This window comes from Piliocolobus tephrosceles, chromosome 14, assembly GCF_002776525.5.
Source record: "Piliocolobus tephrosceles isolate RC106 chromosome 14, ASM277652v3, whole genome shotgun sequence".
NCBI lineage: Eukaryota > Metazoa > Chordata > Mammalia > Primates > Cercopithecidae > Piliocolobus > Piliocolobus tephrosceles.
Window position 1 is genome coordinate 7,083,595 of NC_045447.1, and position 24,941 is coordinate 7,108,535.

At 44.7% G+C, this 24,941-nt stretch overlaps 1 protein-coding gene across 4 annotated transcripts in view; it reads right to left on the reverse strand.

Moving 5' to 3' along the window:
* Nucleotides 1–24,941, reverse strand: part of NUP214 (nucleoporin 214) — a 114,410-nt gene that overhangs the window by 2,202 nt on the left and 87,267 nt on the right. The window contains exons 31-36 of one of the 4 annotated variants that reach the window (XR_002732557.1): nt 19,691–19,847; nt 12,073–12,225; nt 6,689–6,860; nt 4,236–4,375; nt 2,293–2,317; nt 689–1,144 (exon numbers count right to left, since the gene is read on the reverse strand). Coding sequence is in view for 3 of the 4 variants with exons in the window: in XM_023216931.1 (XP_023072699.1) it covers nt 1,111–1,144; nt 2,293–2,317; nt 4,236–4,375; nt 6,689–6,860; nt 12,073–12,225; nt 19,691–19,847 (681 nt within the window). In the remaining variant the exon portion in view is untranslated. Of the gene's footprint in view, nt 1–688; nt 1,145–2,288; nt 2,318–4,235; nt 4,376–6,688; nt 6,861–12,072; nt 12,226–19,690; nt 19,848–24,941 lie in introns of those variants that run through there. The other 3 variants (XM_023216931.1, XM_023216929.2, XM_023216930.1) reach the window with 3 other exon arrangements.

A 24,941-nucleotide genomic window follows, 5' to 3' on the forward strand; every position in this document is an offset into this window, starting at 1 on the left:
CCTGTCAATATGTAAAACTCAAAAAAAAAAAAAAAAAAAAATCCCTTCCTAACTCGCCCCTGCTCATGACCCAAGCCAAAGCGCTGTCAGATTCTGGGTCTGAAAGAGAAAGTCTTACATCTGTTTCCATGTTTGATGGCAACTATCTAGGATGTTACAGGCCTCAAAGATACTGCATTAAAGATAAAGAAGCACTGTAACAGAACTGCAGTGATGAACTCTGGGCCATGCTAGCAAACACTGTTGTCAAATCCACTACCGTTCTGCTAGTGTTGTCTGGCAATAGCAGTGTCTTCCCACGTCCTGGGTCTACCCAAGGACTATCTGCACTGTGGTTAGCAGACACTGGGTAGGTGTGGCTACCAATGTCACTGCCACATACAGAATATAAAGGCTGTCTGCTCAAGCAACTGGTCCCTCCTCTCTGGAGTAGAACCATGGCACCCAAGAGCCACATGGAGATGAGCGGACAAGGCCAGCTAAGGGGCAGCACGGTCCTGCCTCACGCTGGCTACTATTGTACTGAAAAGCACTATGGCTGCTTCTGAAACTCAACTGCTGCTGGCATGAGTGGCTTCCTGTCCCTCTTCTCAATCTCAGAGTGTGTCCTTGGATGGTCCTGATACACAACAGCAAAAAGAACATGGAGAGGAGATAACCAAGTTTCGGCCTCAAAAAGACGACCCACCAGCCTTCAACCTCTTCCCTATGTGGAGGGCGCTAGGTCCAAGTGAGACCATGGCACATTTGATGCTGTTTACCAACACCCGACGCTGGTCACTTTGGATGCCATCCTTGAAGACACAGTGCTGGCTGATGGAGGCTCTGCTGGCTTCTCAGAGCCACAGAAATGGGGCTATCTCCTTGGCCGTGATCTGAAAAAACGCACATACATTCTGTACAGAAACAGTTTAATAGTGGCAGGGAAAACCCAACGTGAAATATAAAACAAGTAATCACGCGTCTTGTGAGTTTTGGTTTCTGTTGTTTCTTTCTGGGTGTATGTGTTCTGATGGCAGCATCGGTCTAAGCAGCCTGCTCCAGCATTTCTCGGTGAAGCAGCTGAGGATGCAGTTGATCCCAGGGACTGAAGGGCCTGCTGACACCCTCTCAGCTTCGCCAGCCACCAAAACCCTGCACAGACCTGCAAGGAAGCACAGGAGAGTGGTGGAGTCGGCTGCTCTGTCATAGAACAGTCACAGGCTCTGCTGCTCTGCCTGTGTGCAAAGGTCAGAACTCCGATTTTTTATTATTATTTTTTTGATAGAGTCTCACTCTGTTGCCCAGGCTGGAGTGCAGTGGTGTGATCTCAGCTCACTGCAACCTCCACCTCTCGGGCTCAAGCACTTCTTCTGCCTCAGCCTCCCAAGCAGCTGGGATTACAGGCATGCACCACCATGCCTGGCTAATTTATGTGTATGTATCTATATATGTATATATATTTTTAGTAGAGATAGGGTTTCACCATGTTGGCCAGGCTGGTCTCAAACTCCTGACCTCAAGTGATCTGCCCACCTTGGCCTGCCAAAGTGCTAGGATGACAGGTGTGAGCCACCGTGCCTGTCCAGTTTTGTTTTTGTTTTTTTCCTTTTGAGATAGGGACTGGCTGTCACCCAGGCTGGAGTGTAGCAGTACCATCTTGGCTCACTGCAGCCTCGACCTCCCAGGCTCAAGTGATCCTCCCACCTCAGCTTCTGGAGTAGCTGGGACCACAGGCATGAACCAGCACGCACAGCTAATTTTTAAAATTTTTAGTAGAGATGGGGTCTTACTATGTTGCCCAGGCTGGTCTTGACTCCCGGGCTCAAGCAATCCTCCCACCTCAGCCTGCCAAAGTGCTGGGATTATAGGCATGAACCACCCACCTGGCTAAGACTGAATTTTAACGCCATGGAATTCTACACAGAAGCAAAGAGGGTGGATCAACACATGAGACCTGGTGATGGCCCAGAGCCCACGGGTTAGCACATGGCTTCCGAGAAACCCCCAAGGGAAGTCAGAAGCAGCATTTCCTCAGCGCTGCCCTCAGGCCCGGCTCACTGGCAGGCTGCTCTTTTTCTCTTTGAACCATGTCTCTTAAGAAGGCGAGGCCTGGCACCTTCTGTCATATTGCTACAGAGAAGAGCAAGTCCACAAAACCCAAACCCTGCTGCTGAACCCCCACACTTGCAGGACAAACTCTAAAAACAGGAAAAGATGAAAAGAAAATGTACAAATCCAGCAAGATCCACACACTTCCAACCTTATTTCATGCTTTTAATTAAGGTCAGACTCAAAAAGGGGGATACTTACGAGTTATTTGATCCAAAGCTGAAGCCTGAAAAGCAGAAGAAGAGTGAAGTTAAAGCACGCATCCACTCGAAAGACGAAGGTGGTCCCCATGCTAAGTGCCTGCCCTCCTGTGCTTCTCATTCATGGGAAGCCCTCCGTGCCTCCCCCACCTACAGGAAGGCAGGAAAGGTACAGGCAGAAGCCCCTTTATTCTGAATTTGTCGTCTGGAGCTGCTCAGATCCCCCAGAAGGCAGAAGAAATCCTTTACTTTTTATGAGTTATCTTCTTGGTGTTTTAGGTTCTTCCTCCCTCCCCGGCCCCAGCTGTAGGCAGAGGGTCTCTGGTTTGGCCTCTCTCTTAACTGCACTGGACCACACAGATTCATTTCATTAGGAAAACTTTTTTTTTTTTTTTTTTTTTTGAGACAGAGTCTCGCTCTGTCGCCCAGGCTGGAGTGCAGTGGCCGGATCTCAGCTCACTGCAAGCTCCGCCTCCCAGGTTCACGCCATTCTCCTGCCTCAGCCTCCCGAGTAGCTGGGACTACAGGCGTCCGCCACCTCGCCCGGCTAGTTTTTTTGTATTTTTTTAGTAGAGACGGGGTTTCACCGTGTTAGCCAGGCTGGTCTCGATCTCCTGACCTCCGTGATCCGCCCGTCTCGGCCTCCCAAAGTGCTGGGATTACAGGCTTGAGCCACCGCGCCCGGCCCACTTTTTTTTTTTTTTTTTTGCTATGGTTGTTTTTCCATCCATTTGCTTCCTCTTCTTTTTGAGGGCCAGAGAAGCAAGATGGCTGGATTCTAGGCCTGGTTCTGCTGCTAACTGACTCTAGGCAAATCACTTAGTTCCTTGGAGTATCTGTTTCTTCATTGGTACGATTGTAATGATACCTAAATTCTGTGCCTCGTCAGTTTATTGCAAGAACAAAATGGAAGACACATATTCTGCCATCTGAAGAAGCAGAGTGTTATACAAGTGCGAGATGTTTTGTGAAGTTTCTACGTCTTTCTTTTCTTTTTTTTTGAGTCTGTTGGCTTAGATTTTTAAACCAAGGCCTAGTAAGACCATTATTATGTTGGGCCTCTCAAATCCTGAGACGAAATAAACACAGTAATTTCTTTGGTAAGAAATGAAACAACGTTCTAAGTCTAACTAAAACCTAAAAAATATATGTATTTCTTCATCGGTACGAGAGAGAGAGAGAGAGAGAGAGAGAGAGAGAGATATGTTTTTTTTTCTCGGCTGGGCGTGGTGGCTCACGCCTGTAATCCCAGCACTTTGGGAGGCTGAGGCGGGTGGATCATGAGGTCAGGAGATGGAGACCACCCTGGCTAACCCAGTGAAACTCCGTCTCTACTAAAAAATACAAAACATTAGCCGGGTGTGGTGGTGGGTGCCTGTAGTCCCAGCTACTCAGAAGGCTGAGGCAGGAGAATGGCGTGAACCTGGGAGGTGGAGTTTACAGTGAGCCAAGATCGCACCACTGCATTCCAGCCTGGGCAACAGAGCGAGACTCCGTCTCAAAAAAAAAAATTTTTTTTTCAACCACTTTCAGTATGTTATGTATTTATTTATTTTGAGACAGGGTCTCATTCTGTCACTCAGGCTGGAGTGCAGTGGTGCAATCACAGTTCACTGCAGTCTCGACCTCTCGGGCTCCAGTGATCCTCCTGCTTCAGCCTCCTGAGTAGCTGGGACCACAGGTGTGTGCCACCATGTCTGGCCAATTTTAAAATTTTTTGTAGAGAATGGGGTCTTGCCATGTTGCCCAGGCTAGTCTCAAACTCCTAGGCTCAAGTGATCCTCCCACCTTGCCAAAGTGCTGGGATTACAGGCGTGAGCCACGTGCCTGGTCAGCTTTTAAAATACTAAACAGACTGGTCAGGTAAAATATACTCATTTCTTTGGGGGAAGAAGGCAAGAGGGACCCATTGTCCTTGTGCAGGGAGAACTTGTGGCAGCTTACCTCCTGTGCCTGATCCAAAACCAGAGAATCCGCTACTCTGGGTCCCAAAACCAGAAGTCTGTTGGGACAGTGATCCGAAAGTGGGGGCATTCTGACTCGCGAGTGTGCCGAAGGATGTGGTGTTGCTGCTGCTCCCAAACCTGCGCTCCAGTGAGAAACAGACCGAGGTCAGTGGGGCCTCTCACCACTCGGCCATCTGCAAGCCTCAGCCCCCTGCCGTAAATCTCAACATACATGACACACATGATCCAGGGTGACAGGCTGGGCCTAACTAGCAGCCTTTTAGAGAGAACGAGCTATCGTCCAGGGCCAACTTTTATCTCTGCTCTGGGAAGAAAAACGGCAGGACTATAGTACGAATCCAACCTGGCCGGTGTTTTGGTTTCCATCCCCTATCAGAAGACCAGGGCACTTGGAAACTATGCAGTACACATTTCCTGCTCTACCTCCCACAATCCTGAAGCTGTATCCTATCATATTAGCATTTCTCACTTACTGACCATTCCCTCACACCCCGCTCCCATTTATTTATCTTCAGCTCCTCTTGGGATCTTGATTCTACTTACTTTTTCCAAGTCGTTTCATTCAGGATTTTGTATTTGTTTCCTGAATCAATAATTACTATCCAAAGCAGTGTAAAAGTGGCTACCATTTTCTTTCCCCTGCTGGCCCCACCTGGAGACAATCCCCTGTGCACCCTCGCTCAGTCCTCCCTCCAGATACGGTCCAGCACAGAAGGTGGCACTGTGTGGCCTACCAGAGCCCCTTGAATCATTTGCAGAGGAATTCAGCTGGGTTGGCAAGAGCTTCTGGGGTCTGGAGGTGACTAGGTGAGGGAAATAGATCAGTGGTTTCTGGGAGAAGGGGCAGCACCTGGGGCAAGAGTCAACCCCAAAGCAAGAAAAAGTATCTAAAACTCCCCCTTCCCACCCTTCTATTCACTTTTAATGGTGAGGTCAAGGCTCTTTCCATACAAAGGTGGCCAAGGGATCTGCTCTCATTGGACTTTCTCCCAGGAGCAGCTGCTCCCTTCCTCCTCCTGCCTTGGGCCTCATCAGCAACAGCCTGCCCTTCTCAGAGGCCTGCCCTTCAGGGTAGGAGACAGGCTCATGGCCAGGGACCTGGAAGAACATAATGGGCTTTTATGGAGATTTAATAACTCACCTGGTATTAACCCTTTTTAGGACTGACTAACCAGCCAATCAGGATTTGTGTGAGAGCTGCCCCAAGGCAGAATATGATACTTTTCTACTAGTAAAGAAAAACAGCTGGTTTCAAATAAATAAATCAATTCTCAAGATACCCAGTCAACCCAAACCTTCCACCAACTCTGTGGTACTATGTGCTAGGTCATCACTGCAGAGAACAGCGTCCATTAAGACCTCTGAGAATACCAGCCTAAGTGGGTCTCTAACTGTCCTTTCCAAGCTTTCCTTAACTTTAATTCTTGGGGTTTCCTGAGGGCAAACCTAAGGCATTAGTCTCCCTGTGAAACAGGAGAAGCAGCAGGCCAACCCTCACTCTTGCTGCTGCGCTCCAGCATCTTGCATGAAGGGAAAGGGTGTGAGTAAGAACATACTATAGTTTATTTTCAAGATAAAGATGCTGTTAGCTTGCCAAGACTCAGATCCCAAGTATCTCTACAATTCCCCTAGACAAAATCCTCTCCCCTCCCCCAAGTCTTCAGCTCATGTTGAGCCCAGTACCGTGGTGAGAGGCATTTTAGAAATTTCAGGCATCAACACCTCCTTTGAACGAGAGACTTGGTAGTCACCCCATGTATAATTTTTAAATTGGGATGTTGTGGTGTGGTGAAGATTGTTTTTCCCTTGGGGTTTTGGCAACCAGACTGAAATTCTGCCCTTAAAAGCAACTCCCTAACATGGCCTTTTCCAGTGCAGACGCACACGAGGCAATGAGAACAGCTTCGAAATCCCTGATCATCCAGGATCTTCCCGTGGGGGCACCTGTGGAACTGAATACTCACTGTGGGGGCTGCAGGGGAGCAGGGGACACAGGGAGTTGTTTGTTCAAGGACAATGGGTCTAACACAGAATAATCCCAAGATGAAAGAATCTGGTGGAAACCATTCATTGAGGACTTCCTAACAGAAGCTCCACAAGGGGGTACCTCTTGGCTACAAAGCAGTAGTTAAGGCAGGGCTGGTGCCTTCCTTTAGCCCCAGCAGGAGAACAGGGGCTCTGATGACCAGCATTTCTCATACCAGGGAACAGCAACACAGCTGAGGTCCACCCATGAATTCAACAAAGCCTGGCTTAAAAGAAATGAGTCTTACCCTGGAGAGGAACAGGAATCCTTGAGGGAGCTGTTCACCAATTTCAAGGGAGGGGCCTTCAGCTCATGGTTAAATTTCTTTTCAGAGCACGAGTATAGGCCCCTAGTGCTTTTTGGCTGGCATGTGGGTTCCCAAGGGCCCTCCCCAGGGGGCTTACCCGAATCCTCCTGCGCTGGCAGCCGCAGTACCCTCTCCGAACACTTTGCCTCCCGTCGAGCCCAGAGGGCTTGTAAAGGCTGGGGCTGAACCGAATGCTGGCACCCCTCCAAACCCAGGGGATCCCCCAAAAGTAGGAGGGCTGCCAAACACTGGAGCAGCACCGAAGCCACCTGAGCAAAACAGAGGCAAACAAACAGAAATAGGGAGAAAGAAAGGAGGAGACAGGAAGAGAAGACATTGAGCAATGAGAAACCAAATCAAAATAGTTAGAAAAAAAGGGAAAAGAGGATGTCAGCAATTCAAATGCAAGAACTAAAGAGCAACACCCCCCTGCCCTTCTATCAAGAAAATAGTAATGAAAACAACAAAACAAAAGCCCTCAAAGCAAACCACCCCCCTCCATTTCTATCAGAGGGCTCTGGGGTCCACTCAGGAGAGCTCCTGCAAACCCTGTGAAGTCAGTGTGAAGCCGTGTGAGCAGACCTCCGAGAGCCCACTCGGTGCACCTCCCACCCTCGCAGGTCCTCTGAGCTGTTTGGAATGAAAAACCATTCTCAAAAACTCCAATCCCTACCCAGCTGTCAAAAAGATGACAGACTATATTACTTATCAGTACGCAGGCAAGACACCTAGCTTCACAGAAACCCAAATTATAAAACCAGAGGCTCAAAATCCCCTCTCAGGGAGAATTCCTGAATTGGGTCATAGCAGAGACAGACGTGCACGTGGCGCCCAGCCAGGTGCTTTTTATTTATTTACAGCCTGATGGCTCCTACGTCTCTCGTCAGAGTCTCCCTTTCTCTCGCTCAGTGAAGAAGGTTTTTTTTTTTTTTTTTTAAATGCTTTTTTCCTGCAGTTTGGAATTACTTCTCAATGAAAAAACACACCAAATTTCTTCTTTGGAGGTAGGCTGCTGTATAAATCTAATAAAATAGTAAGTCAACAGTGAGGACAGCCCTAGAGTTCAGATGCCTTCTGCAAGTTGCCAACACTGCTGCTCAGGGAGCTCAGGCTGCCAGAGGGCAGCACCACACAGGTGGCCACACAGACAAGGGTGAGGTCACACATGGGGCACCCTACTCTGATTGCTGGTGATGCCTGTCTGGCGGGAAGACAAAACATCCTCCCCTGAGCTATTCCTGATGCGGGTTCCTAAACTTCCAAGACACTGCTGAAATCATTCGAAAGTATTAGAACAGACACTCAGTGAGTGTCTTCTGGAATGAATGGAATAGAATGGCATAAGAAATGTGCTCTAACTGGGAGCACTCTCTAAAGGGTAGTACTTCTTAAAGTGACTGTTGGCCTATGAACTGCGTGCTGGCAAGAGTAATGGTGGCTTAGCGACAAGCCTTTTCTCCCCTTTCAGAAAGTGAATCTATTGTTAGAGGGATGAAATCTAGACTTCTTATTGTTTATGTAATCACAACACAAGATTCTGCTGTCTGAATCAGGAAAGATCAAATCCTGAATATGAAAAGTTGTCAGCTGAATTCCTCAGTTAACTGTTATTTTGTGATTCACTCACGTGCCTATTTGCCATTAATAGTGGTAGGCTGCGCAACTGAGAAGATACTTTTTTGCTAAGGCTCATGTTTGGGTTAACATTCCGCATTTTAAAACCTTGAGTGAAATTCCAAGCCATGATAATAGAGACTGTTGGGTTATAAATATAACAGACTGGAAAAAAAAAAGTGCTAAAAAACCCTTACAGTTGAATTATTTAAGACTGATCAGAGATCTAGTTACACTTTCTTCCTAGACATGCAGGGCTTTATCTGGTGCCTTGTATTCAATATTGCTTAGACTTCTTGGGGGCAGGTGAGTGAAAAATAGGAAGTCATGACACAGAAAATACACTGGACAGGGGAGGGGTGGCGGTTAAATATACACAGGGAGAAAAAGCCCCCAAACAACACACCTGGGTCACAGCCAAATTACACAGGAAGAAAACAGTCACTCTGGCTTAAACAGGCAACTCCCTCCTGATGGCAGGAGGGGTTTGATTTTATCAGTCGCCATATTTTCATAAATTTCTTCTCCAGAAGAAATATAAATTTTCTAATAATCAATGATGATCAACTTTCTGATTTATCGAGAGCCCACTCTATGCCAGGTGCTTCACAGCAGTTCTCTTAAATCCTCCCAATAAACCTGGGATCCTTACATCACAGGGGAGGAAACTGAGACTTAGAGAATATGCCACTTGTCCAAACTTTAGCCAGCTGGTGGGTGCTAGAGCTGGGACTGGAACAAGGTCTGTGCGACTCAAACGCCCACCTGTCATCTTCCCATCGTTCACCCCCTGCCTGCCTCCCTCCAAATCTAACACTTGAGCGAGAGAGCAGGGTGTAGACCACTGACCATGGTGGGCAGGGCAGCAAGGCCATCTTCAGTGCATCCCACCTTCCTCCTGTCCTCTCCCTGGATGACCTCCAGCAGGATTATTTTCTAATGCAATTTTACAGAAGGGAGGATAGACACTTTTGGAATTTTTCAAAGACCCATCCAAATCATCAACTTAAAATCTCTCTTACAGCAAAAAGTGACTGCCCCGATGCCTGCACAGGAAGGCAGTTCCTCCATTCACAGCAGCCCTTCCTTCTACTCGGGACTTCCAGTCCCCTCTTTCGACAGAAAAAGCTCTCCCAGAACCAATACGAGTTCGGCTGCAGAGAGATGAAGTCCCTGAAACATGAGGGGGAGTGGTCTTTCCCCTGCCCTCACTTTGATGTTTATGGTCACTAGTTCATTCATCTTATATATCTAAAAGATAATTTTTCTCTATTTGAGTCCTCAATCTAAGTATTACAGTTTCATGGGGCAAGTAAATAAATACTATGAAAAGTTGGGGGATATATTTTCTCTAAGACTGGACAAATAAAAGGGTCAGATTTTCTTTCTTTTTTTGAGACACAGTCTTGCTCTGTTGCCCAGGATGAAGTGCAGTGGCATAACCTTGGCTCACTACAATCTCTGCCTCCCAGGATCAACTGATCCTCCCACCTCAGTCTCCTGAGGAGCTGGGACTACAGGCATGCACCACTGTGTCTGGCTTATTTTTGCATTTTTTTTTTTTTTGTAGAGACGGGTTTTTGCCATGTTACCCAGGCTGGTTTCAAACTCCTGGACTCAAGTGATCTGTCTTCCTTGGCCTCCCAAAGTGCTGGGATTACAGGTGTGAGCCACTGCACCCAGTGTCTGAATTAGGTGTGATTTTCCTTTTTTCTTTTAGAGATAAGGGTCTCACTATGCTGCCCAGGTTGGTCTTGAACTTCTGGGCTCAAGTGATCCTCCCACCTCAGCCTCCCAAACTGCTGGGATTGCAGGTGCAATTTCAAAGGTCAGATATCCAAATCAATGGGGACATAATCCCAGGATAAAGAACCATATATAGGAAAACCGTAAGAGTCAAAGAAAACATTATCAGTCTCCTAAAAACATAAAAAGTCTTGATGATCGATGAACTAATATTCCCCAGTTGAAATGTTCACGATGTGCCTTTCTAACTGGGATGAAAGCCTTGTGGCCCTTTCATTTTTAAATAATGCACTGTGTGTGTGGCAAAAAGAAAGCTGCGAAGCCCATTTCAGAATATTCTGTTTTAATTTCTAGGAGCAGCATTAACAACTAGCAACCAAGGACTAAGCTACCTGAGTCACAGTCTGAAGTAAGGTGCACAGTGGATTTGGAAACCACAGCACTTTAGGCTTTACACATGAGACTCCATGTATTAATTTGGGGCAGCCTTACTCCCAAGTCAGAGCCACCGATGCATCTAGTCCTGAGGTTGGATCCTTCCTCTGGAATTAGCATATTTCAGAGCATCCTATACATACGAGGGCCAAGTGTCCTGCCCACTTACCCACGGGGAGTTTGCTTTCAAAAGCTGCTTGCTCAAACAGCCTACCCTGGACCCCCCATCTTAAAAAAAATTCTTTTCACACAACTTTCCATCAACAAGGACAGGAGTGCAGACTCTCCGCAGATCTCAGAGACAGAAACAGAATGGAGAGGTAGATGACAGAAATGAAGTACATGTTTTCAGATCTAAACATATATTGCTCTTTAAAAATTTTTAGTTATAAATACATCATACATGATTATAAAAAGGCATATAGTTTATATAAATGTATACTTTAATAGTAATGCTGGGATAAAAAGTAGTGCAAATAATGTTCCTTTTCCTTGTTTACATGGGTGTCAACTGTGAAAATTAATTCAGTTATGTACTTATGCTATGTGGATTGTGGATACATATATACTTCAATTAAAAATAAAGGGATCTGGGGGCCAGGAGTGGTGGCTCACACCTGTAATCCCAGCACTTTGGGAGTCCAAGGTGGGGGGATCACGAGGTCAGGAGATCGGGACCATCCTGGCTAACATGGTGAAACGCCATCTCTATTAAAAATACAAAAAATTAGCCGGGCGTGGTGGCGGGCGCCTGTAGTCCCAGCTACTCGGGAGGCTGAGGCAGGAGAATGGCATGAAGCTGGGAGGCAGAGGTTGCAGTGAGCCGAGATCGTGCCACTGCACTGCAGCCTGGGCGACAGAGCCAGACTCCATCTCAAAAAAAAAAAAAAAGAAAAACTGATTTGTGAAAGAGGGGAAAGTAACATACAGATGAGAAATTAAACAGATAATCTGCTTTGACCCTTACAAATAATGGGCACCCCAACAAATCCATGACACAGGATGCTTTCCTGTTGATACTTTAATTATCATTTCCTTATGTGTTCCTTTACTTTGGTTGTTCTGCAGCTGTAAAATATTTACAATGTTTTCTTCCCAAGAAGACTCTGTGTTCTCTAAAGAGTTGCATTACGGCTGGGCGCAGTGGCTCACCCTGTAATCCCAGCACTTTGGGAGGCCGAGGTGGGCAAATCATGAGGTCAAGAGATGGAGACCAGCCTGGCCAACATGGTAAAACCTCGTCTCTACTAAAAATACAAAAATTAGCTGGGTATGGTGGCACATGCCTGTAATCCCAGCTACTAGGGAGGCTGAGGCAGAAGAATTGCTTGAACCAGGGAGTCGGAGGTTGCTGTGAGCCGAGATTGCACCACTGCACTCCAGCCTGGCGACAGATTTAGACCCCATCTCACAAAAAAAAAAAAAAAAAAAAAAAAAAAAAAAAAAAAAAAAAAAAAAAAGGTTGCATTACTTGCGTTCTATGCTTTTAAACATGTTTTGGAAGACCTGGAATCATGTTAGGAATGTAGCAGATACTCAGTAAATACGAAGTGGAGGAAACAGTTAACTTCTTTACTCCAATCCTATTCTCTTGAGATAACCACCCTAGAGATGTCTCCTTCCAGATATCTACGCATAAACAAATATGCATATAAAGATAACCGTAACAAATAGACAGAGGAGTACCTGTTTTGTTTGGAGAGGAAAACCCAAAGCCTTGGGATGCCACACTTCCTCCTCCAGAGCTGAAAGTGCCAGTGGGTTTCTGCTCTCCAAATGACGAGCTGGCAAATCCACCAAATGTCTTGGCCCCACTGTTTCCAAATAGGTTAGAGGTATCTGAAGAGACGAAGAGATGAAGATGTGAGGGAGGTCAGAGGGAGAGAAATGTCTTTACCTGCTTCTCAGAACAAAGAAAAAAACATTAAGTTGGGTGTTTGGGAAGATGGGAATGACAAGCTGCCTAGAACCCAAGGGAGCGGAGCGACAGGCACTTTCTCTGATTTTCACGCACCTTGCTGGGAAGTTTTTAATCATTCTGGCACCCAGGCTCAGGATTTCCTGGCATGATTCTACAGGCACAAAATAAAGGAGCAGTGAGAGGCCCCACTGAAGAGGCTCCTTTGCAGAGGCTCATGGCGTGCTCCTGCAGGTGTTAGGACTGCCCAGCAATGGAGGCCACGGCTCAACCCCACAGGCTGCTTTCTTCTGAAGAAAGGGTTTGCTTTGATTGGTTTCTTCACACCAAGACCAACTTCAAATTTTGTCAAACTAGGGAAATTAAAGTTAGAACAAATCCAAACCAGGCATAAGGGCTTCTAGCACTTACTTACTGCTTTTATAGTCAAGTTCAGCATGCTTATGGCTGCCCGAGCTGCTCAGAGAATGGCAGTGAAATGAGAAAAATCATGGTGCTCATATCTTTGATCCAAGGGGATATAAGGATGGTTTGAAGAATGTGAAAGAGGCTAGCAAGACTTCCAGTTAGATTTCCTCTAAGAGGTTTAATGAAGCCCTTGACCTTTTAGATACTTATCTAGGGGGTCATTCGCCCTCTCTCAACTATGCACTGAATTCACTCCAAGAATTAAAGGAAAAAAGGAAACTACTAAAAACCAAGATGGCTGAGAATTTTTTTTCACCTGTTACAAGAAATGCAAACCTGACAGACAATAAATAGCCAAAGTCTACATACACAGAAGCTGTCACTCAAATACAGCATAGGATATGTCAGAGTTTTCAGACTTTTTTTGGGGTGGAGGGGGATTGGTGGGAAGGGAAGGAATAACTCACATTTCCTACCACGTCTGGACGGGTGTTTTATTAAATATATGCCCACAAGGCAGGGAGAAGCTATCCTGAAGTGGAGTGGATGCCCAAAGACACAAGGCATAAATGGGAGGCACAGCGTATGTTCTGGGTAATCACTGGGTGGGTAATAAAGGACCAGTCTCTCCCTAAGCCAGTCAGGTGTTCACAGGGAAGGTGAAAGGAGAGGACTGGAGGAGGGGGAGCACTTAACATCATTTTCAAAGTTGAGCTGTTGGAAGGGGTGCCCCCCTCCATTAACCTGTCACCTCTTCAGGTCTCTCAACTTGTGCTCCTACAAACCGACCCTAACAGGAGAGCCAACACGGTTAATAAGTCCAGATGCAATGCTCTTAATCTACAATCCAGGAAGTGAGTGGCCTCACTTTGGGACCCAGTCACCTCAAATTTCCAGGCACCAGTAATACAATATGACTTGGCCCATCACATTATGGTCACTGCCCTAGAAAAACACGGCTGACAATTTGAGAGCCTGGCTAAGGACCCACATGTCGGCTATGCCAGGCATTGGCAGCTGGGTGGTTAAGAAATCCCTTTGTATCACCCTCATAACTCGGTACCACATGATAATTTATCCCTTGACGGAGTCCCACAAAACGGCCTCCTGAGCAGTTTGACCTTCCCCTTATTGCGCTAGCCCAAAGTTAAGTTTGATTCCTTCAATGGCAGTACATTTGACACTGAAGATGAAAAACAGGCTTCTCAGCCATTCTGTTTACTTGGTATTTCAAGAACACAGGGCTGCAATTTTGCACTTTGTTAGTGCTAGCAATGCAAAATTCAAATAGCAAACAAATTCAAAGGCAAGACTGGAGTTGAATCTCCTCTTGGAGAAATTTGGTACAACCATATGAAATGAGAGGTGAAATGACTTTACTGGGATAGTGGTGGGAAGTCAGAGATCATTTAGAAGTCTTTGGGCTTTTTAAAATCTTTTTCTCTATTTAAAACTCTTTGACTTTAAAATCTTTATGGTATATCATAGTGGAACAAGCAGTGAAGTTTGCAGTCAGACCGGGGTGAGATTACCTAATAGCTGTGTGACCCTGGGCAAGGACTTAACTAACTAAGTCCCAGTTTCCCCACACATAGAACAGGACAGCAATTCTGACTCTGCAAGGGATGCTGGGAAGATAACATGATGCACACAGGGCACTAGTGTGATATGTTGTGGACCCTCAGAAAAGGCTGCTGCCCTTCTCTGTTCCTTCAACCTCCTCCTTCCACATCTCAATCACACTTCAGCTAGTAAGACATTGAGCAGGTCAGCAGGAGATAATGAAATCCTTTTCATTTTTAAAAGATCCCAAGAATGACACCATTAAAACTGTAATCACTCTCATTTAGTCTCTCAAGGAGCTCTGCATGTTGAGACATTTTACCATTGATTTAAACTGCTCTTAAACATAGTAGCATAAAATAATGACTGCGACTCTGTTTCTAATGTCAACAATGTGTTTCTTGGTTTTCTCCTAATGGTTCCAAAATAACACAATCTCTAGCTTTTGAAAATACATTACCATATTCTCATATTACCAAAAGAGAATGTCTTGGCGAACAGAACAATATTTTACTATAGAAGATTCTTTTTGATTTGTAAATAAACTATCCAGTAAAAAAAACAAGTTTGTCTTTGCATAACCATCTGTGACTGACACTTTAGGGGTGCCAAGTACAGGTAAGACTGGCATCTGCTCTGGGCTTCTGCCCTGCTGGCAAAACATGGATCCTCTTTGGTCTTTTATTTGGCAAAAACACTAGCATAATCCAATATGTGTGCCTGAGCCAATCTGATTTAAATTATACTTAATATAAACTGGATAGTAATTAAATTTGACACAAAGAGAACCAGACCAGGCCCCATATCATCCCGCAGGTCTAAAGTCACTGAACAAGAATGCAATGCACACTTCGAAGGGGTCTCTCAAGAAGCTCTTGCCCAGGATACTTTCCAAGATGTTTTCTTCAAGAACAGTTGTAGAGGGACCCGTGAACCCACATGATCATCATCAAATGGTTTCTTCATCTCCTGACAAGACAAATATGTCTTTCAGGACCCTAAACAGAAAGAATGTGCTGGGAATGGCCCTACACAGTGTCCTCAGGACAATACTCAGGGAGGCAACAGGTCCTTATGGGTAACAATCCACAGTGGTGGTGACTTCTAGATGACGCCATGGGTTCACAGGTTTTCTTTAGTAGAGTCTACGGGAATGACAGAGAGAAGCCCTTCTTGCAAGCTTTGAGCTTCTGGATACAAAACATGCCAACTCCAAGCACTGGTGTTCTCAGCTTGTCTCTCCTGGTCATTGTTATAGTTCTCATGATGTCTCAGGGGTACAGTGGGCAGTTTCAGGGCCAAGCAGCCCAGGGCATAAATGTCACAAAGAGAACTGCTCAAATAACTCTCTATAATGGGGTCTTTTCCATGCATAAGTGTTGCCCAAAAAGGCATACCTGGGAGACGTTATGTAAACATGGCCCATCAGAGCTCGGGAAAAGCATCTGGACTAAATCCTGGCTATGCCACTGAATAGCTGTGCAGCTTCTGCAGTTTATATCTCCTCTTGGACCTGATTTTCCTATCAGTGAAATGGGGACAGCCACATCTAAAAGCACCGTTGTAAGAAGTGGTTAGCTCACGCGCATTGAGCTTCTGGCACACAGTGGGTGATTAATAAAGGCTGGTTTCTTTCTGCTTGATGGTTTGTGTAGTGATGAAATCCAAGGGCCGCAGGATTTCCAGAGAGGGAGCAATCATGATGGGCCTGAATGACCCTCAGGCAAAGGTGCACTGCACACAGAAACAGCAGCCTCGCATTCATCCTTAAAAGAAGGACAGGCTCAGAAGGTGGGTGCAGGGTACCATGTGAACCTGGAGGAAGTGAGGGAGGGATGCTTGTGTGGACAGCAAGCAGACAAACTGGCCAAACCAGAAGGAACTGAGTACAGTTCCTGGGGAACTGTAGTACAGTCAGAAAGGGGGACTTTCTGACTCCTTGGGGAACTGAGTACAGTCAGAAAGGTACTTTGGGGCCAGCTCAAGGAGGGCCCTGAATTCCAGTTTCAAGTTTGTTTGGACTTTATCCTATAGTCAGTGGGAAGCTGTCCAAGGGTTTTGAGTAGGAAAAGGGGCGAAATAAATGCAGTCTTAAGCCTTAGTTTGGCATGGATTTTTAGACCACAATGGAAGAGCCAGGGGGAAGGGAGAAGAAGATTGTGATGAACCAGAGGACCATGGGGAATGCCCCATAGCAAAATGGGGCGGGGAGTGAGGGGGTTGGTAGGGGGGAAGGAGAGAATGTAGAGAAAAGAAGAGGAGCAGAGGAAGAATTGTTTGAAAGGCAGAAGGAACCAGGAGAATCAGTTCATACAGTCCAGGAAAGAAGTGGTGTTCAAAGCATCAAATGATGCAGAGCCACCTAAGGAGAAAGAGGCTGTCACTGATGATTCTGCAGAAAGTATCCTGAGTACTGTGGTGAGGACAATGACTTTCCCCAGATGACTCCCAGCTCTTCCTTCTCCACTGTTCCTTCCTCTTATCCTGTACTTGGTGGCTCTCAGGGTTAAAAAAATTCCTTTCCCTTTCATTATCGAATCATACACTTAGTACCCCCAAAAACTGTTGAAATAAAATCATATACTTAGTTTTTAAAAATAATATAATGTTAAGTGTTTCCTTGACTCCTTCAAAATCACTTAAACTTCCCTTAGGCACACATGTAAATTGTTGGTTTATAGTTAACAGCCAACATTTAGAAAATGAAGACTAATGGGTTATCTGGTATCAAGAACAGTTATGTGTTTACTTTAAACCAGAATTAAAAGAATTAGCCAGTAATGTTTGACAGGCTGGGGAGTCCTGGTTTGTAGGGTTTTCTGATTTCCATGATATCAATACTCTACAATGGCTAATTTCAGGCTACCCCACACGATGTCACCAAACGAGCAGTTGGGAAGATGTGCATGGCTGGCTCTCCTGTGTCCGTCGTGCAAACCAGCTGCAGCCAACCACTGACAAAAGGCAACTCCTTGGCAGTCAAGAGCCATGGCACTAGAGATGAGTAAATGAATGTTTATAGGGATATGACACATTTAACTTTCAACAAAATTGGCCAGTAACACAACCTCACATATGATACCTTAGCTCTGGGATAAACCCAAATTTCTAACTGTAGTGGAACATGTTAGTAAGTGTCTCTTCTGTGCCAGATTCTGTGTTTGGCAGGTGACATACAGTCTAGCTGAGCTCTACATCTGTGACTTTCTCGCTCTGTGACCTCAGCATTCTGGGCTTGTTTCCTCAATGGAAAATGAAGAGCCATAAAAGGACGATGTTTTCAAAGTATGTGCTATGGAGCCTCACAGTTGTGTGGTGCCAGCCAGCTGTGTGTCTTGGAGTTCTTGACCCCTGCGTCAGCATGAACCTACTTTTGTTTTTCCTTGTCAGGATGCTACTTAAGAGTTCATTGGCAAAAATGGTTTTTGAAAACTACTAGACTTGATTTCTAAGATTCAGGATTCTAAATCCCTCCTGGCCAACTGAAACCTAAAGAACAAAAACTTCTGATTATATAATTTCACGAATTAAAAGGTATGTGTCTCTTGACAAGTAATCTTTCCTTATGTATTAGTGGACTGGACAGGGACAACAAAATAACTAGGTTTTTGTTTGTTTGGTTTTTGAGATGGGGTCTTGCTGTGTTGCCCAGGCTAAACTAAAAAAATGACTAGTTTTTGACTTAGGAATTTAGAAGGGCAAATCAGGATAGAAAGTTTTGCTAACTACATAGGCCTTAATATTAAGGAAACATCCGTCATGACTGCAGAACACTAGCTCATGATTTATGGAGATCTCACACAACACAACAGATGAGAGAAACTTCATGTAGAGCATATTAAATGAGAGAAGCTGAGACAAACAGGACAGGCTCCCAACTTCTAATCTCAGCCTCTGTCTGAGCAGCAGGATAATAGATCTACACAAACAGATTTCTTTCATTTCCAACCATGAATACACAACTCAACAAAGAATTTTTAAGGCCGAGCACGGTGGCTCACACGTGTAATTCCAGCACTTTGGGAGGCTGAGGTGGGCAGATCACCTGAGGTCAGGATTCAAGACCAGCCTGGCCAACACGGTAAAACCCCATCTCTACTAAAAATACAAACACTAGCCAGGCTTGGTGGCCGGCGCCTGTAATCCCAGCTACTCAGGAGGCTGCGCTGGGAGAATTGCTTGAATCCGGGAGGTTGCAGTGAGCCGAGATTGTGCCACTGCACTCCAGCCTGGGCAACAGAGCAACACTCTGTCTCAAAAAAAAAAAAAAAGGTTCGGACACAGTGGCTCACGCCTGTAATCCCAGCACTTCAGGAGGCCAAGGCAGGCGGATCACAAGGTCAGGAGATCAAGACCTCCTGGCTAACACAGTGAAACCCCGTCTCTACTATAAAAAATACAAAAAATTAGCCAGGTGTGGTGGCAGGCGCCTGTAATCCCAGTTACTCGGGAGGCTGAGGCAGGAGAATGGTGTGAACCTGGGAAGCGGAGCTTGCAGTGAGCCAAGATCACGCCACTGCACTCCAGCCTTGGTGACAGAGCAAAACTCTTGTCTCAAAAAAAAAAAAAGTTTAAAAAATTAGCTAAAGAAGGCTGGGCATGGTGGCTCATCCTATAATCCCAGCACTTTGGGAGGCCGAGGCAGGCAGAGGAGTTTGAGACCAGATTGGTCAACACAGCTAAACCCTGTCTCTACCAAAAATATAAAAATCAGCTGGGCATGGTGGCGCATGCCTGTAATCCCAGCTACTTGGGAAGCTAAGCCAGGAGAATCGTTTGAACCCGGGAGGTGGAGGTTGTAGTGAGCCGAGATTGCACCATTGCACTCCAGCCTGGGCAACAAGAGTGAAACTCTGTCTCAAAAAAAAAAAAAAAAAAAAAAATTAGCTCAAGAAAGTACCAGCAGATACAGCTTCAGATGAAAATAATACAAAAATGTAAGAGGTGAGAAACAGTAAAGGCTTCCACTTTTGGATGACATCTCCCCACAGGAGCTGCATTTTAAGGAAACTTCAGAGAGTACTACCCAAATGAAAGTCTACACGCTCTCCTCCCAGCATCCTCGGCTTGCTCTGCTGCCGCTCATTTATGCTTGTCTGCTTGCATTCACTTCAAGTCACTCCAATACTAAGAAACAGAACGCTTTGGCCCTTGGGAGAGAAGAGGGGAGCAGCTCAATACACAGATCCTCTCCCTGTAGATCTGATGTATTTTCATGATTATATAGCACATCTCATTAAAAAACCAAAAATAAAAAAGCAAAACAGATCACACTGCTTTGGGGAAGATATTTTAAATGGGCCTTCTAGATATTTTTTTTTTCTTTTTATATTTGTCACTGAAGCTTTGATAACTCCCTAAGAATGAAAATGGCATTAGGGTATCAAGGGACTGGGAAAAGTCTTCTCAACTTACTTGCAGTAGCTGTGGATCCAAAGCCCCCACTGGCCGAGCTGAACGGGTTTTTGTTGGCTGCATCCTGACTGGGTTTTCCTCCAAGGCCACTGAAGAAACCTCCCCCTCTTCCAGTGTTTCCAGACCCAAACACGCTACCACTGGAAGAGGATGATTGCTAAAAAACAAAAGGGTCAGGAAGCAAGATAGGATGAGAGGTCATTGCGAAATGGCAGGCTGCATCCGTGGGCAGGAGGTACTCACAGCTGGTACAAATGGAAAAAGCAAGAGAACTCTGATTAGGTCTGGTACAAATGCTCTAACAACCACAAAAGAAGCTAGACTCTGGACAGGGACTTCCTACCTATGAGAAATTCTCAAGCTATTCCATGTTCACAGTTCTCTGAAAACATGACTTATGGTAGGTGGGAACTTTTAATGTTTATCTGCCACGCTGCCCACACTGTCTGTTTGACACAATACCAGGGTCAGGAAAATCAAACCCACAGGAGATCCACCAAATAAAAAGTTTGAAAACATTTACAAGCTATTATGAACACCACTTATTCTGATTCCTCCAGTGTTTGGCTGAACTCATCAGCAATGGATGGTAAGTGATTTTCACTGTCTTTCTCTCGATTTGTGTGCTGTTATTTCATAATGACTTTCCCAGTGCTGCAGAAGTAAGCTTAAATTAGCTTCATTGTTGAAATGATGACCAAAGCTGAATTCGGCCCAAGTTCGCAAATCTCATGCTCAGAAGATGCTGCTAGTGCAGGGACAAATGCTGACTCGAGGCTGTGTCAGGTCCCAGACACTTAACTTCTCTGGAAGCTGGTTCTTAAAAGAAGGTTAAGAAAAAAAGGTTACATCTGAGGGGCCATTCACATTAGTTAAGTGTCATCTCTCCGTGGCTGAGAATGCAGAATAAGATGGACTTTAGAAAGGGGCCGGGTGCACAGAAACTTGCAAGAGCAGAGCAGTGTTATCGATTCCCTCCTATAAAATGGGGGTAATAAACTACCCACCTCAACATGGTGACGAGTGAATTATATGAGCCAAGAAATGTAACATACTTTAGAACAGAGCCTGAAACAGACTTATATGCTCAAAAAATGGTTGTTCAGTGTTTTAACCACAATGAACAAAAAAATCAAGCACTCTGTATGTGCTAGACACATTTCTAAGTATTTTCTAAGTAATCATTTAATCTCTACTCGTTGAACCTCCAGGGGCCACTTCTGAAACACCCCCCACCCCCCAGGGTATCCCCTCCTTTCTACTCTGGTCTGAGCCACCTAACCCCAAGCTTTTGCCCAGACTATGCAACAACTTAGCTGGTCTTTTGCTCCCACTACGGTCTATGTCTACACAGCAGCTGGAGCACTACTTGCAATGCAGTCACATCATTTCGCTCCTGTCTACCCATTCCAGAAGGCCCTACATAATCTGTCCCTCGTCCACTGCTCTGACATCATCTTTTATCACCCTCCCCCTCACTCAGGACAGTCACACATATCTTCTGTGCCTCAAATACAACAAGCTAATTTCTCTCTTAGGGCAACATACTTAATGTACTTCCTAGTCTCTTTTTTCCCCTTTAAATTTCTTAACAACAACAACAACAACAACAAAACAATACCAATTCACTACAACCATTTAAAAACTAGGAATCCAATCCAGTCCTAACAAAAAATGGCTCTGGTAACTAGTAAACTGCCATGGAAAGGTAGAAAACCTAAAAATGAATGCATGCACGTGGAAGGTATCTGACTGCTTAGCTGACATCCATGCATCAGGTTGAAACACAAAAAACTGCCAGTATATGAGCATTTTGCCTGACAAAGCTCAGAAACCTCAAATGGTTCAGCTTAATTTTTAAAATGTGATTTGATAGGTTGGGGGCAGTGGCTCACACCTATAATCCCAGCACTTTGGGAGGCCAAGGCAGACAGATCACCTGAGGTCAAGAGTTCGAGACTAGACTGGCCAACATGGAGAAACTCTGTCTCTACTAAAAATACAAAATTAGCTGGGAGGCGGAGGTTGCAGTGAGGCAATATCGCGCCACTGCACTTCAGTCTGGTTAACAAGAGCGAAACTCCGTCAAAAAAAAAAAAAAAAAAGTAATTTGATAAATAATGGCTTTCCATAAAAATGAAGTCGATCACTAACATACTTTACTGAAGTCAACATGAATTGATAGTTATTGCATCCTCATAAATGGGTGAGGGAGAATTTCACTCATTTTGAGATAAATAATAGGCTTTAAAATATAAAATTATGGACAATCTAAAAACTGTACAAAAAGCAGACAGAAGAGTATAATGAACCCTCCAGACACCCATCAGCCAGATTCAACAATGCTCAACTCATGGCCTGTCAGATTTTGTCTTTACCCCCAAGTAGTTCTTATCCTTTATTACAGTGAAGCAAATCTCAGACATATCATTTCATCCACTAATTTTCCTGTATAAATCTATAAAACAAACCATCACCACATGACCATTATATCTGAAAATTTTAACAATAACGCCTTAATATAGTGTAAGAAGTTAAGGAGTGTTTAAGATCTAGACTTAACAATATTGCCAAAAAAAATCAACTTGACTCTCCTCAAGTCTCTAGACCCAACCACCACTGCAGAGGAAGTAACAGAGGGTCGAGGATGGTTATCGGGGAACCAGACCCCATTATTTCAGTGTAGGTTCTTTTCTATTTTCCCTAAGTGTCGGCTGGTCTGAGAAATAAAGGGAAAGAGTACTAAAGAGAGAAATTTTAAAGCTGGGTGTCTGGGGGAGACATCACATGTCAGCAGGTTCTGTGATGTCCCCTGAGCCGTAAAACCAGCAAGTTTTACTTATGGATTTCAAAAGCGGAGGGGTGTACGAATAGGGTCACGCTTCAAGGGCAATAAAGTATCACAAGGCAAATGGGGGCAGAGTGAGATCACAGGACCAGGGTGAAATCAGAATTGCTGATGAAGTTTCATGTCCCACTGGGCATGCATTATCATTGATAATATCTTATCAGGAGACAGGGTTTGAGAGCAGACAACAGGTCTAAAATTTACTAGGCAGGAATTTCCTAATCCTAATAAGCCTGGGGGCACTACAGGAGACCAGGGCTTATTTCATCCCTTGTCTACAACTGTATAAGACAGACACTCCTAGAGTGGCCATTTTGGAGACCTCCCCCTAGGAATGCATTCTCCTTCTCAGGGCTGTTCCTTGCTGAGAAAAAGAATTCAGTGATATTTCTCCTATTCGCTTTTGTAAGAAGAGAAACATGACTCTGTTCTGTCCAGCCCCTCAGGTCAGTGGTTATCTCCCTTGTTCCCTGAAAATCGCAGCCATCCTATTCCTTTTGGATGCCCAGATTTTATATTGTTCAAACACAGATGCTCTACAAATAATTTGTGCAGATAACGCAATCATCACAGGGTCCTGGGGCAACATACATCCTCAGCTTATGAAGATGATGGGATTAAGAAATTAAAGACAGGCATAGGAAATCACAAGAGTATTGATTGGGGAAGTGATAAATGTCCATGAAATTTTCACGATTTATGTCCAGAGATTGTAGTAAAGACAGAAGGAAGAAATTTTAAAAGTATTAATTTGGGGAACTAATAAATGTCCATAAAATCTTCACAATTTATGTTCTTCTGTCACGGCTTCAGCAGGTCCCTCTGTTCGGGGTCCCTGACTTCCTGCAACAGATGGCGCTCACTTGGAAGCTGTGCAGTCAGCAACTAGATCATGGGAAACGCCACAGGACAAATGACCAGCTTTGTTCAACAACTGAATTACCAGGAAAAATTCAAAAAGGAGACATGAAAGGGGAACCTATAGATAAAGAGACTTAAGAGACATAGCAAGCAATCTCAATGTGTGCCCTTTATTTGGTCCTAATTCAAGAAAACAAAATGTAAAAAGAAAAAGAGACATTTATGAGACTTTTTCAGAGAGGCATTTCCTGACCATCTAACCTAAACCATCTTCCCCAATTATTATCACATCATGCTTTATTTCTTCATAGTACTTAACACTATTTGAAATTATACTGTTTTATTAAAGGATGACTCCCTCCATCTAATGGAAGCTCCATGAACACAGCCATTTTCACCTGTCCTACCCACCAGGAATTCCTATATGAATGATTAAATTAATCTGAACAGACTTTGGTTTCAGCACTGGTTCTACAATTAACTAGCTAAGTATTCCATCTTAACAAAATGTTGAGTCTTCTGATCCATGAATATGGTATGTATTTTCATTTATTTAGGTTGTCATTAATTTCAACAATGTTTTATAGCATTCATTGTATAAGTTTTGCGCTTCTTTTGTGAATTTATCCTACCCATTCTGTCTCTTACCCTTCCAGGATTCTGATTACACCTATGTTGGACTGCCTGATATTGTTGCATAGATAGCAGAAATGCTCTATCCATTTTTTTTTTCCATGTCTCTGACCTTCATTTTAGATAATTTCTATTGATATGTCTTCGAGTTCACCGTTCTTTTGTAGTATTCACTCTGCTGTTAAGCCTAATTTTTTTTAAATTTCACATACTAGATTTAAACTTCAAATACAGATAAAGACTTCTGCTTTTCTTTTCTTTTCTTTTTTTGAGACGGAGTCTCGCTCCGTCACCCAGGCTGGAGTGCAGTGGCCGGATCTCAGCTCACTGCAAGCTCCGCCTCCCGGGTTCATGTCATTCTCCTGCCTCGGCCTCCCGAGTAGCTGGGACTACAGGCGCCCACCACTTCGCCCGGCTGGTTTTTTTTTTTTTGCATTTTTTAGTAGAGACGGGGTTTCACCATGGTCTCGATCTCCTGACCTTGTGATCCGCCCGCCTTGGCCTCCCAAAGTGCTGGGATTACAGGCGTGAGCCACCGCGCCCAGCCTGAGTCACAGATTTAAGAAGACTGAGCTCACCTCTGGTTAGCCCAACATTGTCTCTGCTTAGGTTTCAGGTTATTGGTCTATAAGTACCTGAGGTGCGAGCCAGGAGGAAGTATCACCTTTCAAACAATAGTTACAGAAAACAGGAGAATGTAAGACCCTGTTAGTTCTTTCTACTTTTTAGTGCTGCCTTTAGTTCCTTTTTCTTTGCAAAAGTTGGGGAGGATTGGCGGGGGAGAGCTGGAGGATATGTATGCTGAATACATTATTGTTGCACTTATAAGTCTTTCAGATCCCAATCTGAGTTTTTAATCTGATTGACTGATGCCAGGTGTGGTGGCTCATGCCTGTAATCCCAGCACTT